Source organism: Tachypleus tridentatus, chromosome 13, assembly GCF_004210375.1.
Source record: "Tachypleus tridentatus isolate NWPU-2018 chromosome 13, ASM421037v1, whole genome shotgun sequence".
Lineage (NCBI taxonomy): Eukaryota > Metazoa > Arthropoda > Merostomata > Xiphosura > Limulidae > Tachypleus > Tachypleus tridentatus.
Window position 1 is genome coordinate 54,900,923 of NC_134837.1, and position 19,104 is coordinate 54,920,026.

Genomic DNA, 19,104 nt, shown 5'->3' on the forward strand with positions numbered 1-19,104 from the left:
AGAATTAAAACTATCTAGTGTTCTTGAGGTTTGAAATTTGAGCAGTTTGATATAATAGTTAATTATGACTTGTTATATTAAAATATCTGAATTTTTAAAACTCATTTAAGCACAACTAAATAGAATAACAAAACACTGAAATCTGGGGCTTAAGATGACCATCATAAAATGCAAAAATGTTTTTCAATATTTTGAAGACTGTTAGTTTTCACTACCAAATATATTTTATGTTTTCATAATCTATTCCCTTCTATTTTAGTTTACATTTTTACTTTATAAACTTCTTAAATGCAAGCAGATAATTCAACAATGGTTGGAAATCCCAGTTTACCCACCAGATGGCTACTTCTTTAAATATGTACATATATACATACACAAAATTAGCAAAATGGTCTCTTCTGTGTGTAATCAAAGTGGTTTAGCTTGACTGCAGGGTAAATGCATAATACATACGTGAAAGCTAAAACAACCCAACCATGAAGACAAAGAAACTTTACAAAGAAATCAGGGATAGAGTTGTAGAGAAGTACAGATCACAAGGTCACAAGAAAATTTCAAAGTTGTTGATTATGGTAGAGTTCCTCTAAGTGCTTCATACCACTCAGTCACTATCCAGATCAGACTGCCCTTCCAAACTAAGCAGCTGGACAAGCAGAAAACTGGTTGGGGTTGCCACTTGTAAAGCCAACAGTGACTGTGAAAGATTTGAAAAGTTCTATGTATGAGATGGGAGTCAATGTTCATACAAGAACAATATCCCAATCTCTACATAAAACTCGTGTATATGGGGCAAGAAACACAAAAGAAGCCATTACTGAAAAAGAACAATTATAAACCTTATATGGTGTTTGTGATAAAGTATGTAAATGATACTTCAGACATATGGTAGATTTTGTGGTCAGACAAGATGAAAACTGAAGTTTCTGGTTAAACTGCAAAGCATTGCATCTAGCTCAAGCTCTACATAGCACATCACTCAGTGAATACCATCCCATCTATCAAGCATGGTAGTGGTAGCATCATGTTATGGAGATAGTTCTCATCAGCAGAGACTAAGAAGCTTGTCAGGATTAAGGAAAAGATGAATGGTGCAAAGTACAAGTGAAAACTCAAGAAAAAACTTACTTGAATCAACAAAAAATCTTCAACTTTCAACTTGGTTGAAAATTTAAATTTCAGCAGGACAATGACCCAAAACACACAACCAAAGCCACATTGGAATGGTTCCAAAAGAAAGGCATAGTCAAAATCTTGACTTGAATCCAATAGAAAATTTATGGAAAGACTTGAAGATTGCAGTCCATCAATAATCCTCAATGGACTTGTCAGAATTGGAGCAAAAATTATATCATCCCATTGTACAATGCTGGTAGAGATGTATCTAAAAGACTAACAGCAGTAACTACTGTCAAAGGTGCTTTCATTAAGTCCTGACTTTAGGAGCTCAATACAATCAGCAAATTTCAATTTATATATTTTCTTTGCAGGTTTTGCTGATATCAAACATTCTTCACACACAACAGCATAAAGTCTGATCATTAGGGATTTGAATAAAAATAATTGTTTACATTATTTGCATTTCATCAATAATATGACACTATTGGTAGAGGTTGAATACTTTTGCAAGGCATTGGACATTATAAAATTCAGAAATATGGGAGTGGCACCCATCATGAGTTGACAAAATTTATTAATTGTTTCTACTCCATTTAGCCAAAGAACTTTGAAATTTACCTGTCAATAAAAGAAGTTAACATACTTAATTATCTAGATATATATTTACAGAACTGACATATCTGAGACAAGATAGAAAGTGTGGAATTTGAGGTTTCATAGCTCATGGGTCACACTACAATACAAAATTGAAATTTATAAAATTTGTTAAGGTTTCTATCAAAATAAAGGAACTAAAACTTAGATAACTCAAAAATTTGAAGCATAACATACATTATAATATCAATTTCATTCATATACATTGACAGCAAAATAGTTTAACTTTTACACATAATTCAGTGACTCGTGCAGAAGTGTTTGAAAGATTAGCTGTGTTGAAAGGGTTAAGTGATGAACAGTTTGTACCACACACTGTAAAATAAGGAATAAACATAATCTGCTTGATCTGTAAGTGAACTAATAAATGCACTTGAAGGTTTATGGTTTTTATAGAGTTACAGTTAATATTAAACTCACCATTTGTTTAGTGACAAATATTAAATACTTTCACAAAAATGATAATTTCCTTCATCCATTATTTTACTCAATGCCATAAGTATTATAAGGGAAAACAAAGCATTCAATCATGGAGCTTTTTTTCTTATAAGTGTTTTTAATGCATAGATTTCAAGGTACAGTTCAATATTGAACTAAAGTTTTAACACTTGTTTTAGCCTAAAAAGTTGTAAATTTCAAAGTTAAGGTATTAATAGTAATAATACAACTACTACTTCTAAAAAAGATAGAAAAAGTGGTTAATGTGTAAGAGTGAGCTATTAACTTGAGATTTGTAACATTGTTAGTTGAATAATCAAGTACAATAGCACAATATATCCTGGTATCATTAGGAAGAATTTGGTTCAAGAGTGAACAATTTTCTAAAAAAACTCTTAATCACTAGCTAATATTTTACCATGTTATTAAAAAAACAAAACAAAAAATACAACATTAACAACAACTGAAAGAGAAAACATATCCTAATTGGAACAAAAACATTTTACTTGGTTGTTAGTGAAAATATTTGTTATTCAGCTAAATCTACATACTCTTTTCATGATACAAGATCATCTAATTGCTGAAAAGCTAAAATAATTACACATTAAGTAGTAGATCTGATATAAACTATGAAAACACTTTCTTAACAACATCAAAATTAGAATTAGTTGTAAGAGGTATTTAACCTTTAGCAGTTTTTTACTGATAAAAGTATGTCATGCATAGAGTTATATCTCACCTCAAAAGTTGAGCTATTCCAGCACTGCATGCAAGAAGAGCCAAACCTGCAGCAACACATCCCATCAATATAGGCACAGAGTCTCTGGTGTCAAAATGTTGGTGAATCCCATTTTTTGGAAAAAATGATCTGTCTAACATGAAATAAGTTTGAAACTGTTAGCACACTGCTGACTTATTTGATTAAATGCCAGAATCATTCCTAAGCTTGACACTAATACAAAATATGCAACTTTACATAAGATTATAGTTGAATACTTAAATATTACATCCTAATTAAATCTTTTATATGGAGAAAAATCTTACACTGATGTCTATAATCTCCACAGGTTCAATAGCATTCTGTCACTCACATGGTGTATTTGTATAGTAATGAGATGTTTTTAAAAATGTATAAAATTTCAGGAAAGAGTCACACGACTTGGTTTGTTTTGAATTTTACTTAAAGCTACATGAGGGTTATCTTTGCTAGCCATCCCTAATTTAGATGTGGTAGACTAGATTAGGAGCTTTTCTTTTAATTTACAAGCAATTTCTAAAAAAAAACAGATGTTCAAAATTTTTCAACCAATTTTATATCAAAATCAGATAAGAAAAGGAAAACTAAAGGTATAAAGTAATCAAATCCCATTATTTAAGTCCAAAAGCATACTTTATTGAAGCTTTTATAGGTTTAGAAACATGAAACAAATTATATTTAAAAGTGGAAAGAAAACCCTTAACATGTATGCAAACATACAATAATTAGGATTGGGAAAATGACTCTACCTAAGCTACTAGAACAGTGATTTAGAGCAGGTTGTATTTGTTTTTTATCGATGCTTTGATGTATGATTTATGAACTTACACATACATATCAATAAAAACATTGCTACAAATTTCTTTTATTACTCATATTGCTATTAGTTATATTCTACAATAAAAAAGAAATCTTTAGATGCAAAAAACTGTGCACAATGTGTATTGGTTAAAATAATGGTTATTATTCATCAGTTGAAATGTCAGTTAGCATATAGATATAAACATAACTATTCATTATATACTTAAAGTCAATAATAGATTTGTTTGTTTTGTTTGAATTTCCCATAAAGCTACACAAGTGCTATCTGTGCTAGCCGTCCCTAATTTAGGAGTGTAAGACCAGAGGGAAGACAGCTAGTCATCACCACCCACTGCCAACTTTTAGGCTACTCTTTTACCAATGAATAGTGGGATTGACCGTAACATTATAATGCCCCCATGGTTAAAAGAGCGAGATATTTGGTGTAACAGGGATTTGATCCCATGACCCTCAGATTATGTGTTGAGTGCCTTAACCACCTGGCCATACTGGGCCATCTGTAATAAAAGGGCATTCATTAGTTACAAATCATTTTATTATCACATCATTCAATTTAATACTTAAAAGATGAATTTTAATTAAAATTTTAAAGTTTCAATTTTTTGTGTGCAGTATTTCTTTCAGTTAAAACTATAGTACTACTGAACAATAAACCTGAAAATCAGAAGCATAAAATCAATAAATATTACCAAAGAAAATTACTAATGCAGAGATGCCAACCATTTCAAATGACTGAGTGTAATGATTGTAGACAGAGCCTTTTATCATTTGTGGCTACTAGGCTTGACCAATGTCTCTAATAATTATTATAACTATTATTATTTATTACTGCTATAGATTGCTCATTTATGACTGTGTTTTGTGTATTTAATAAATAAAGCTAAAAAAATTCTTTTGAAATTCTTTTTCATATTCTGAATTCTTACTCATAAGTGTCGTTATCTGCATCATTTTTGACTCAGCATTTTGTTGGTGAGATGCCGATTTTGTATGTCTGGAATAATCATTTATCCCACCATGGCTACAGAAAAATCAATGTGACAAACTGTACAAAACGCATGACTCTCACTGACTTTTGATGCAATGACCGGTTATTTTGCACTACACTCTTTCCTAAATTTTGGATTCACAGTTTTAGTCCTTTTAGATTTGCCAGAAACAAGACAATCTGGTAAATGAGGCTTCTTTTTGTTCCATCTTGTGAACGATCACATTGGTGTTTCTATGCCGCTTAGAAAACGAGAAATACCCATCTACGCGAGCAATGATTGGCTGATAAGCACTGATGATGTAACTATGGATTCCCCCACGTACCCAGTGTGGAGAAGCATCGCACTCAAAGTATTGGTAGATGTCAGAGATACAGATATTTTTTATTATTTCAAGCACAAACATGATTATTGCAAGTAGCCATTTAGACTATGTCTTTATTTATTATCAAAATTTAGTTGTATCTCACCAGAAATTTTCTTTTCACCCCTTTCAAGCCCTGGAAGAACAATTTATCACTTTATTGTATAGGCCTATATAATATATAATAATTTAGGAGTTGCAACAAGTTGTACTATTTGTCTGTATGAGCGTACAGTCATAATGTATACACCAAAATTGTAATGATTACGCTCAAATTGTAATGGTTGGCATCTCTGCTAATGCCTCTCTGCTAAATTGGGACGGGGCAAATCAACTGAGTAATAAACCTGAAAATCAGAAGCATAAAATCAATAAATATTACCAAAGAAAATTAAAAACATATAAAACTGTATAATTGATTATTTCACTAGCCTCTCTGCTAACAGTGGGATGGGGCAAATCTCAGGATTTTATCATCACTTTTTTGTAGAGTTTTGAATACACTCAGATAAATCTTGCAGTCAAATAAGAACTACAAGATCTTGTTCATTTGGAAAAGGATTTTGACAAGATAATTTTATATTAAGATTAAAACAGAAATAATTTGCCCCTCTAGAGTTGTAATCAGAAGCATACTGCAAGATCTTACAGATTAGTACTGTGTTTGTATTTCTTCTCTTCCCTAGAAATAAACATATATAACATAACACATACACAAAATATAGTTATAGCATCAAGTATAATTCACAATGTTTAACAGTAAATTGTCTTCAGGGATGAGAACAACAAATACAACTTTTGGCTTGTTCTGGGTATCAGCTCATAAAGGCACTCAGATGGATACAGCATATAACTACTTCTTACTTTATGTCAGTATAACTATAATCGGAAAAAATGAATGATGTAGTCTAAGTTTTCTTCTTATATAAAAAAAAAATTGAGCATGCACACATATATGTTTCCATATCAAAGAAGATTATAACCAATAGTTTTCTTTAACTGGAAAAGGTAAAGTTACGCTTTTCCTACACTCAATGTATTTCTGATAAGTTCTCACCTCCTTACCATAAATAGATATTGTTGCTGCCCTCTACACGTAAGAAGAATTTTTACTCATGCCACAGGCCTTCTATCTCTCTTCATGCAAATCATTATGCATCAACCCAACACCAATGAGAGGGTAACACACTCTCATGATGCATATGCCTCCCTCTATTTGATTCTACCAAACTATTATGAGTTTTAGCAAAAGATGGATGTATCTCATATGAGAATATACATGAGGTGATAAAAGAATCATCATCTAATCAGATAGTTTCAGCAAAGATACATCTATTTGTAGAGATAAAAACATCAGGTGTGATCATGATTGATAGCCTATATTCTAATGTTTTTCTAAATAAATTTGATTATGAGATGTTTATACATTTTCTTGCATATGTTTGAGCTACTGGTATATTGGTAGAAGTGGCTCTAAGTAAATTATTTTGCTTTCCTTTGAAGCTCAGTAGAACAGTTTCATTTCTTTTATCTTTGAAAACTTTAAGCTCATTAAATCATATTGTAATAAAACTAACATGGTTGTAGTTAAATCCCAGACTGACTTAACAAGCTTAAGTCTTAATGGAATAAGAAATAGAACAAATTATAATAAGGAATAGAACATACCAAGTAATTTAAATAATTTTAAAAAGGAGATACTAACTATGAGAGTAAAATCTAAAATCTTAACAATAACTTTTCAAAGATCCTGCAATATTTTATCAGGTCTAAAAACTATTACATCATAATTTTTTTTCATTATGTAATTTCTCAATTTCTTGCTACGAAGATTGCAAAATCCTTTATAGATCTCTTACAAAACTTTTATGACTGAAAGAACTTTATAAGACCTTGGCACAATGAGATTTTATGAGATCTGATCACAAGATTACATAAGGATCCCATTAATGATCTTAGACAAGACTGTCACCTGGGCATACTTTCCTAAAGAATTTTATTTTTGTTAAACAAAACAATGGTAATATACAGAAGGTTTTGTTCTGGATATTCTTTGCACCTCCATAAATAAGACAAATTCTTAATTCAAAGTACATTTATATGCAGTTTATCAGGATATATACACTGTCCTGTGTTATTAAATTCTGAAAATCTTACAATAATTGTTATATTGTAGTTCCAACGCTTCTAAAGTGTCCTAAAAACGATAAGAAATACTTATAATTACATAAAAGCTCTAAATATATTTAAGCATATGTATTTTAACCAAAAGACCATTTTTCCTTGCCTATTATTACTAGCCAGTTCAGTGAAAATTAAATGACATAGGAGAAAGGAAATAAAGAATTTCTACATACGAATTACACATGTTGTACTGTTAAGACGAATCTCTTCTTGGGAGTTTGTGTCACACTTGCATGCAGAGGATAAGATATTGGACTCATAGGTCAGAGTACATGTAGACAATGGGTCCCATTTCTTACACTGTTCTGGTGATTCACACATATCATGGAGTTTGGCTACTGTAATAGATAGTGAATTACAGTACAATACACAATGTGCACTTTTTATATAAAACACCTAATAAAGAGAGTACAATTATCAAACATTAAAATAGCACTTCAAAACCTTTTCACTGTGTGTGTGTGTGTGTGTGTGTGTGTGTGTGTGTGTGTGTGTGTGTGTGTGCGCGCGCAAGAGAGAGGGAAAGAAAAGAGGTATGCTTTAACCAATCGTAAAGGTGTTGTGTTTTGCCAGGATAATGTATGGCCACATATAGCAAGGAGCACATCTGCAAAGATTGAAGAGCTAGACTGTGAAAAATTTCCACATCCTCCAGACTTTGCCCCATCTGATTATCATCTATTCCAAAGTTTGCAGAACCATCTTGATAGAAAAGAGCTTGGAACACATGAAGATGCCAAAACTATCCTATCTACCCTCTATACATATCAGATCATCCCATAAGTAATATCCAATAATTTAATACAGAAAGTGCATCATCATTTCTGTGTTTGTAGAAGGCTTTAATGATTAAAATATGTAGTAGGACATGTATAAAAATGTTCAGACAAATAAAAAGAAACTAACCCAACTCCACATTTTCAGATCATTAATAAAATACAACCAAACAAGACAAGCATTAAACATCCTCTCCGAGGTCTTACAGAAACAGCTCGCCAAAGCAATTGGACAGTAGTTTGAAGGAATCTTGGGATCCTTCCCTGGCTTCTTTCTGCTTCTTGGGGAGGGAGAAGATGTGCCCAAGGAAATACCTGTATCCAGAACCAAAGGAAAAGGATATTGGGATTTGCTGGAATGTATGTTAGGGACAAATATGGGTGTTGAAGTTGATTCATCAGCTTTCTTAACCAAGGAGGTCAAAAGATTTTTCATTTGGTTTGAGAGCAATTCTTTTGGATGCACAGAGAGATCCGACTGCACTCCCACTGTAGTAGTGTAATAAAGTACAGCAGTGTAGTATGAGATGAAGTGGTGGACAGTAACTTTCGAGTCTCAGGGTAAGTAATATTTTGAATTGTTTTCAAATGCTGCACCTCTTTTTCTTCCAACCATTTTGGGCAAGAATGAAAAGAGGATGGGTAAGAGCCATTGCAATCCACACAACGAGGGTTTGTTTCACATTCATAGGCATCGTTGTCCTTGCCACTGCAATGAGCACATGTCAAGGAACCATGACATGAAGTCTTCAAGTGACCGAACCGCTGACACTGGAAACATCTGAGAGTTTGGAATGTATAGCCATATCCTGCAGTTAAGATAACCTGCCTTGATAGTGACAGGTGGATGTGGTGATGTAAATGTAAAAATGAGGACATTGGTCAGCACTATAATTCCATCTTTGCGAGTGGAGATACGCCTCACTGCAGAAACTCCTTGGGTAGAGAAACCAGCAAGAATCTGTGACTTACGGATGTTCTTCAATCCCTCTCAACAATAACTCCTCGTGATGAATTCAAAGTAGTATGAGGTGTAACCTTAATAGGTATATCCTCAATTGCCTTTGAATGCAAGAGGAGTTCAATGTGATGAGATGTGGATGTTTCCACCAATATGTCACCAGATCGAAACTTCTTTACTGACTTTGGAGAGCCAGCAAGTCCCTCTAGTCCTTTCTGAATGAAAAAGAGAGATATTTGCCCTAAAGATTTTTCTAAAAGAGAATGTAGTATAAGAAAATGAGGTACAACAGGTGTTACAATGTTGAAGATTGCTGCTCAGAATCTTCAAGATGTGGTCATTTACCTATGGACTGTTTTCTCACTATTTTATTTATGTTTCAATTTGGAGGATCCATAATAAAAAAAAGGAATATTTCGTTGCTCACTGACTCCATCCACCATGGAGCCCTACAAGGGATGCACTATAATGCCAAACAAGGACAATGCAAAAATGCCAGGGTTTCGTGAGCACTATACCCAAACACCAGCATCAGATATGTCCAAAACCCCTATTGATAATCTCCAACACTGGTACTTGGTTGACCCTAGCACAAATGGACCAGTCGATTGACTCGGGGAGACAACCACAAGGCTGCCCGTCTACAGGAATTGAAGGCCATAGTGGTGAGTCAGGGTTGGATGCCTTAATCATCAGGATCCTCTCCTCCCCTTTAAGGGTCACCACACAGGCAAACACATGGGTGGATGTTTAGATCCCAGAGAAAGTAAACTGAAAGAACAGTACAGGAATTGAAAAAATGACATGGACTAATTTGGAATGGCCCTCTATGGAGAATGAAATTGATTGTCTGTTCATTAGTTATAAAGCACAAAGCTGCACAATAAGCTATCTGTACTCTACCCACCATAGGTGCCTAAGCATAATATTTATGGTTATAAAGTAACTTTCTTACTCTTGATCTACCAGGGGAAGGGGCCACAAAATTGATACTTGCAGGAAATGTTATGCATTTGAAGATGTTCTAAATGTATTCATAACTGAGGAAGAAGGAAGTGCACAGCTTTATCTGTAAAAGGTTCAGTATGCTAGAGGCTGATATCAGTACTGTTTCTTATAGCAGTTATGACTAGAAAGGGGTAGTGTCACACATTTCTCTGTGTGACTGAACTTATCTGTCATTTAGCTGATGAGGTAGAAATAGCTATTCTGTGTCTGCTATGTAGCTGAAGCACCTAACTTCTATCTGTTACTTTCACTACTGTATCTCTTTAAGGGTTAGTTCGATTTGACTGATTTCATAATCTCCACAAAAATTAGAAGGGAAATATTAATCATGCTTTTTCCATTCTAGAATGATAAATTATAACACGAAAGCATAAATGTTTAGTCTAAATAAATAGTCATTATACATTTATATGTATATATATATTTTTATTATATTGACCTTTCAGCCATGCTTGGTTAATGTTATTCAAGTTATATTCAAGAATAAAAACTGGATTTTACACAACTTTTCTTGGCTGCATTTTAGTGGGCTAGTATCCTGTGAACTACAGTCATGTTTCAGTTTTAATATATATGTAATTATATCATTACTATTTAAAATAAGTTATTAAACTTCAGTTAGTTTTCTTAAACATAGAATAATAAACAAATAATTATTTCTTCTAGTTACAATCTTTGAACTCATTTGCTACTTGCCACCAGTTGCTAAGCCTTATTAAATTTCACACATGAAGGATGTGAAACTAAATAAATAAGATGTTTTGGGTGTACAATTTGAAATAACCAAAAATCATATCAATACCAAAAAAAGTCTACTGTAATTTATCAAGCTTACAAACTAAGCTGTATTTGGTATAAAAAATATGAAATTTTGAGTTCATTTAAAACTTACCTTATCATTTAAAATCTGCCAGAAAAAGAAAGGGTTTCCCCATAAATATTTTTCAAAGGCTCAGAAAATCATTCAAGGGATATTTTGAGCTTTTGACTGGTTATTCAGATGTTACAGACAGAAGTAGTTGTATGTGAGCATTTTCACATATGTAAAGAGATGGGTTAAATCACTGTTTGATTCAGTAAATGTAGAGATATCTCAACAAGTGAGGGATAGGAGGTTCTTATTTTAGATTCTAGTTTGTTAATATCAGTAATTTGAGTCCTAATTTGTAAGAAGTTATAGACTTTGTATTTGGATATCATAAACATTTAATTTGAACAAATGCTGCATTCATCACAAAAATCCACCATTCAGGATTTCTTTTTTAATATTTATTTTTAAGTAACAGATCATTCCACAAAACACTACACTAGAAAGTAAAAACAAACTTTATGCTGATTTGTATTAGGCTAACACTTAAAATTCAGAACAAAAGCTAGAAACAAAAAATTAAAATTTCCAACTTAATTACAATGAAGACTAACCTTTAACACACTTAAGGCTTGAACTTAACATAAATGTTCCTCTCTCACATTCGCATATTTGACCAAAAGGGTTGCACCAGACATAGCCTTTCAGATGAGTACAATCACGTCGTGAATTACACTGATGATGAACTTCCAAAGATGCTGAAATAATACAGTTTAATTAGATAAAGATAATCTTAAACTATGTTTCTGTTATCTATTTACAATTTAATACCATGAAACAGTTATACTATATTCATTGACTTTCCTAATTATTTTTAAACAAAAAAAGTGAATTATATAAACATTTTGATTATACCTTTTAATGTTTCATTTTCAATGACAGAAAGAACTGTTAACTAACAAATAATGCACTCTTTACTTGAATAAATGATTTCACAAGAATATAGCAAAATCAATAGATTGTACTAATTACAACAAAATACCACAAACTGATCACAAAGTATCCCAAACACATGTGAAACAAGTTCAAATATTCTTGGTCACAACTATACCATACTCTACTTCCAAAAAGTGTTTTATCTATTTGTCACAGAGTTATTTTTGTTACATATTTTGTTATTTTACATTACTTGTGTTTTAGATATATATATAAATCCATTAATAACCTTTCCTTATTTTCATTCCAAAAACGTTTTCTTGTTGTAAAATGCTTCACTACAAGGAAACAAAATATAATTACTCAAATTGTGTTTTGTGTCTTATTTAATCATTTTATTGTTTAGTTAGGTACTTGGAGATTACCTTGTGGTTACTTTGAGGAATGTTATAGCAATTAGCAGGACCCAAAACAAGTCTTTATTTCTGCTAAACCTGCTAGTAGAGCTATTTTTTTCTTTTATTATTAGAATACTTTCAATTTTCACTTTTCATAATCAATTACACTAGTACATTAATACTATCAACCAAAGATTGTTTAAAATTGTTCATATCAACACTTAAAAGTAAAGGTAGTATTACAAATTAGGTATTAATATGTTAAATAAATAGAAAGGATTATCTTATTTTACTTAATAAATATTAAAAATGAAGGATCCTACATCTAAATTTAACTTAATCTAAGCTGTATACACAAAATTAGTGATTATAATAATCATTCACTTTTAATATTAGGTTAAAACTAACATTAGTATAGTTACCAGTGTATACACTCATCCAAAACAATATACATATGTTTCAGAAAATTTTGTGCACAATAACAGTAAATTTAGTATTTGTGCAAATGATATGTTTGAATATAATACATTGTATAATGTTATATTATTGCAGGGGAAATAAATAATGTATATTCATAAGATCTTAGTGTAGTAAGAAATCATACAAATTCTCTATTTGTATGTAATGACAGTAATCCAGGCAAGTAGTTGAAAAACATTTGTGTATGTGTTTGTAACATGCAAACCACTGCACTAATTGGCACCAGAGGTAGTATCTACTCTTAAAAACTTCCTGGGGAGTGACACAAGGATGCAAGTTGACATTTGGATCTGTCCTCCTACACATGGTATATTAGCTTTAGCAGCACTTCTTTCTTCTTCTTTCTATATTTTGTCCAATCATAAGTAATTAACTGCTGGACAAGTTGTTACTAAACCTGACATGTATTCCTCTATGGGAGTAATGCTGGAGGATATAATTCACTTCTTACACCCCTAAGGACCTTATATTTTCCTTAAACAGATACATTATCTATCAGATAATAATTATTATTACATTCATTATTATTGCTACTACTATTAGTAGTAATTAGTAATTAGTTGCAACAATAGTAGCAGCAATTATGAAGGAAAAATACGAGTTAAAAAATAATTGGGAAAGACTACATGATGGCGAGATCTCTTTCAAGAAACACGTAAATTGCTACAGTTTATCAATACTGTAAGTTACGGATGACATATAAGAATGCAACTTGTATGAGACAATGGGCATAACAGCCCTAAGTTTTACACTGTTCACTATACCTGTTAGTGTTATATCACACTCACAGTAACACTTTATCCTGTAGTATAGTATTTTAAAGATAATTACTGTGATTTGTACACTATATTTAACAGTATTTTCTTAAGGTCATACTTACCTGTATAATTGATTATTAATGGAATGCTACCACATACTTTAACACCAGTCTCGGTACTCAGAAACGTTAAGCCTAATGTCAGACACATAAAAACGAACTTAAAAAAATAGATGAATACTGATGGCATCCGAACGTTCATATAATGTGTCCTCTGTAGATTCTGCATTAAAGCAGGTTTTTTATAATAATACAAACACGTAAATTACTATTAATAATAGTAATAATATTATTACTATTAGTCTATATAATTAATCCTTCATTATTAAAACATATCGACTGGCTCCATCTCAGCATAACAAGTAAAATTATATTAACTCTATAATTATAACATTTTATAACTAACGTTAATAAGACCGTCAACAATGACTTGACGTATCAAAACAACTAACTTGGAAAAGAACTGTTTTTACATAGCTTAGCTCAACAGTTCTTTAGTATTTACTACCATCAGTAGATGTATCTATAACTATAAGTTGTAATAGTCAACATAACTCACCCTAGAGGCCTGTAATCCAACAACAAACGCATACAATATTTTTTTATTTCATGTAATAGCATTAGATCAAATAAAAATCATAATATTCTAATAAAATAATAAAGTCGTTCTTTGCGATTGTTAAAACCCTATAATTATTCCTCTTATTAATTACTAATAATTTTTCTGACATACTATTTAACAATTTTAATGAAAAAATGTTCATCAAATTAGAAAACTAGACACAATATACATACGAAACTTGAAGTACTTTGACATAATATAGAAAGGAACAGATATAATGGCTTAATATATTTATGTAATAATTTCACACAACATTCTATTAATAGTGTAGTAATTAATAACTCCCCGATTCCAACCGTCCGTAATTACAAAAAAAAAAAAATTCTTCAGGTGTTTTTTTATATTCTCCAGAAATTCTTCCCTTAATAATTGCAATCCTTGTAAACAGTTTAAAGGTAATCGCTAAATTTCCTTTCTTATTGTCTAAAGCCAAGATTGTATACTACAGTGGTCATTTCAAAGCGTATGCACCCACATAGCCAAATCCTTTTGTTTTCATTATATAATGTACAGGGTAGCCCGTAAGTCTCTACCCATCCATACATCTCATGTATCCAGTGTATCTGTATGCTGTCACCAGTATTCTTGCGCTTATGTACCCACATACTTGTCACAATACGCTCTTTAAGTGTAAATGGGCTTACATCGGCCATATTTCTCTGAAAAAAAGAAACAAATTTATGATACGTGCGTAATTGAATATAAGATAATAACATATGGATGGGTAGGGACTTACGGGTCACCCTGTAAATTGGGTCGTAACCAAACGTATAATTACGACAGAAAGTGTTCGTACCCCTGCGTCCCGAGTGTTTTTTGCTCATAACTTAAAAAGTATCACGAGTAGGCTAATAGAAGTATAATATATAAATATCATACTAACACACACCTACATAATTTTTTATGTAAATTGAACGACAAATAAGCTGTTTATAAACAAATAACCAAAGATAGGAGGGGCAGAAAGTGTTCATGCGTCTACTTTAATGGTCACTTGTGTAGTTTTTCAGGTGAATTACTTGGCGCAATCTCTCCTCAAAGCCCTCCATAATCGTTTGAGAGTACTCGACTGGTATTTTCTTCCATTCTTCTTTACAGAAGGCCTCCAACTCTTGCGAGTTATTCGGATGACGCAAATGAACCCTGGTTTTCAACTCATGCCAAACGTTTTCAATTGGATTGAGATCGGATGACTTCAGTGGCCACTCCAGAACGCTTATATGGTCCCTCTGCAACAAGGATTGCACATATTTCGATGTGTGCTTAGGATCATTGTCGTCCTGGAAGATCCAATGACGTCGAAGCCGCAAGTTCCGAGCATTATTCTTGATATAAGTGCTTAATATATCAACGTACTCTTCTTTTTCCATGATACCATTGACGCGGTGAAGGATACCTACACCAAAAAAGTTGAAGGAACCCCATAGCATGATCAAGTCACCTTCGTGTTTAATTGTAGGGACGGTGTTCGTTGGAAGATTTCGTTCCCCCTTCTTACGGAAAATATATTGAACATCACTGTAGCCGAAAAGCTCGATTTTAGTCTCGTCTGACCAAAGAATACTCTTCCAATAGGTAAAAGGTTTATCTACATGCTTTCTTGCATACTTCAATCGTGATTTTAAATGCACAGGCTTTAAATATGGAGTTCTACGAGGACGGCATGCTTTGAACCTAGAAGAGCGTAACATGTTCGTAACTGTAGAGGTGCTTACTTTAACGCCAGTTTTACTTACCAATTTCTGTTTGTCATTACGTGTTAAACGAGAGTTTCTACTAGTTTCTCTTAGAACCGTTCTCTTGGTTCTCTCCGGAATTTCGGTGGGGCGTCCGGAACAAAGGAGGTTAGCAGTTGATCCTGTAAGCTTAAACTTGGCAATTATGCTTTGAACAGTAGATTTCGGCACAATAATTTGTGTAGCAATACCGGAAAGAGACACACGAGACTTGTATTTTACAACAATTCGGTTTTTGAAATCACTGGACAGTTGTTTCCTGTTCGCCATGATGACCAAGCAGATAATGACAGAGACGGCGCTAAATTGACGGAAGTACATTTGTTGCTGGCTAAATTCCAATAATTATAAACCAAATGTCTAGTTCTGGAATGGTATAATGTAGTTTATTCGCCAAACTAAACAAAGTTTTTACGGAAATATCAGTTTTTTCACACGTTCTGAACTGTACAAACACTTTCTGCTTCTCCTATTTTTGGTTATTTGTTTATAAACAGTTTATTTGTCATTTAATATACATAAAAATCTATGTAGATCTGTGTTAGTATAATATTTATAGTATAATATAAGTCTATTAGCCTAATCGTGATACTTTTTAAGTTATGAGCAAAACACTACTCGGGACGCAGCAGTATGAACACTTTCTGTCGTAACTGTAAGTTTGTAAAGGTTGAATGGGCTGCTAGTTAATTTCCTTCCCCTTGAATGTGTAATAAGAATCACCAACTTGAGTAATCGAAGACTGAAGGATACTGCACAAAGACTTTGGTGTCACTTAGGAATGGTTCATATACATAATAACTTACTGTTTTAAATAATTCAAATTTCTCCCTTTCACATATGATAAAAATGTTTACTTACATATGTATATTCTGTTGTTGTTTTTTTATTCTCATGGAAATTTCTTGTAATTAGTTATGTATTTATAAATTGAATGTGAAATATTGTAAACTTATTCTAACCTTTTATATTAAACACCAACAGACTTGGTTAGTTTGGGCTGATAGGGGTAGAGTTTTTTATTATAAACATAAATGTTTGATGCTAGATTAATATGGTGGAGCATATCAAGACGTTAGAAAAAGCCGTGTTTGGGAAAATCTGGAAATGAAATGAAGGTATGAGATATACGAACTTCTTGTTGATAGCTACTTCTTGAGATTGCTGAATATAGAACTGTGATTATGTAAATGAATGACGGATGATCAAAACTGTTGGAAGATTAATAAGGTACACGTATGAACAAGTGATTGATTTAGTCAATTTAATTTGCTGTTTAAATCAGTTAAATAAATTGATTTAGATATCATGAACTATCGTTTAACAAAATCAAAAAGTTGTATTTGGTTTAAGTATGCTAAGGTGTAATCATTTTCAGATTTGGGATATACAGATCCAATCCTTGTTAGTAAATTTTGCTGTGGAGGGAAATGTGAGTACCCCAATAAAACCCACTTCCGCAGCCAAGACGCTTAATAAAATTGCCCTGACCATACTCAAAAGAAGCTGTTGAAGAAAAACATAAACTTGCATTCATAGTAAAATAAATACACTTGATGTTTTTAATGACAAGTAAAGAGGGTTTAAAAAGGCTCGATGGTTAATATGTGGATGTTAGAATAGGTAAGTTCTGGTCGTTGTTGGAGTCTGGTTTATTTGAGCTGAGATGGATCAATTGAAGGAATAGCAACTTTCAAAGGACGGTATTTTATGGTTTTGTAGGGCTTCAGTACATTGGACTTCGGGAGTCTGACGTTTCTTGAATGATTAGGTTAATCTTTAGAAGTCTTTGCCGGGTTGATCCTTAGTCTGTATACACATGTCTTTTCTTCGTTTCTTGGTTGATTAGTGCCCATGGAAGTAGAGGCATTACACATGTTGATTTTAGGTGTTGTAGTCTGGGTCTGTTTTAAAGTATCCATGAGTATAATTGTCTGCATGTTCTCATCAGTGAACCTGGATGCAGATTTGTTGCTGGGTGGCGATTTTGAGTATAACTTTGGTAGTCTATTGGTTTGAGGTAACCATAGAAGAGGTTTGTTAATATTGTTTGTAAAATAGACTTGGTGATGGTGCAGGCATTTGATTCTGAAATGAAAAAAGTGATAAGAATAATTATTACAAAAATATAGCTGGATGTAAATTTAAATATTGTGACTAATTTGATGAAATGGGTAATATGGCATGTTGTTCTAGAATGAAGCCGGTGGACTGTATACAAATTCGTCTTGGTGGCTTTTTCTAAGATCTGTTGAATGTCTTCTTGCATTATAGTAAAACCGACGCCCTGAGAAAAAAGTAAAAAGATTAATGGAACTCTTTGGGACTATGTAAGTTACATTAAGGTAAGCATTCCATGGGTTACATAAAAATTAAGAGAGACTTCAAAATTATTTTGTGTGAAATGATGTTCCTAATCATAAGGAAGTCTCAGATTGCTAAGACTTATCAACAGGCAAATGTATCAGTTGCTGAGGAGCCTACCACACCCAATAAAGCTGTCATAGGAAACAAATATCAGTTTAGTTCAAATATTAAATAAGCATCTAAATCCTGAGTCTATTATAATTGCTGAAGGATTTTGATTTTTTAGAAGTGGTCAAAAGGAGGCGCAATCCTTAAAAGATTTTCTTGCTGCTGTCAGAAGACCATCAGAACTTTGGTGAGATACTAAGTGAATGTCTAAAAGATAGATTTGTATGTGGCATCAATAGCCAAAATATTCAAGATGAACGTTTGACAACTAAAGACATAATTTATGAAATGGAACTAGATAAGGCTTCTGCAATGGAAGTTACTCGCAAAGATGCTGCTGAGGTGCAAAGTAAAAGTCTTCGTCTACATAAAATAAAAAGTAAGAAGACAAAATCCATACTCATATAGTTGATTTGCATGAATATTGAATAAAGATACGTAGTTCACTCTGCCATGAATATCTTTGTTGTTATACTGGTTACCTTTAAAGTCTTTTGCTGTTTAGACAAGAATATAACACCAACGTAGATAATACACAGAAAAGAAATACTATACTAAATCATTCAACTGACTTGAAAATATGGTATAATAATTATTCTGATCCCTGTCTCTTTTCAATGCAGATGTACGAAATCCTTTCTACTTCAGCAGTTAAAGTTATACAATGACCATAAAAGCTGGTCTTGTGTTGTTTGGATAAATGCCTTTCTTTTTCCTTACTCAGTTTCTTTTCTTGTCTGTGGCAGACATTCTTTTCTGTATA

The 19,104-nt window shown here is 32.5% G+C and overlaps 1 protein-coding gene across 7 annotated transcripts in view; it reads right to left on the reverse strand.

Moving 5' to 3' along the window:
• Positions 1 to 14,187, reverse strand: part of LOC143239831 (uncharacterized) — a 55,531-nt gene extending 41,344 nt beyond the window's left edge. For 3 of the 7 annotated variants that reach the window (XM_076481387.1, XM_076481386.1, XM_076481388.1), the window contains exons 1-4: positions 13,572 to 14,082; positions 11,492 to 11,635; positions 7,498 to 7,662; positions 2,948 to 3,080 (exon numbers count right to left, since the gene is read on the reverse strand). In XM_076481387.1, coding sequence (XP_076337502.1) covers positions 2,948 to 3,080; positions 7,498 to 7,662; positions 11,492 to 11,635; positions 13,572 to 13,737 — 608 coding nt within the window. In that variant the 5' untranslated portion in view covers positions 13,738 to 14,082. Of the gene's footprint in view, positions 1 to 2,947; positions 3,081 to 7,497; positions 7,663 to 11,491; positions 11,636 to 13,571 lie in introns of all 7 variants that reach the window. The other 4 variants (XM_076481393.1, XM_076481389.1, XM_076481391.1 and 1 more) reach the window with 4 other exon arrangements.
• Between the last annotated feature and the right edge of the window lie 4,917 nt (positions 14,188 to 19,104).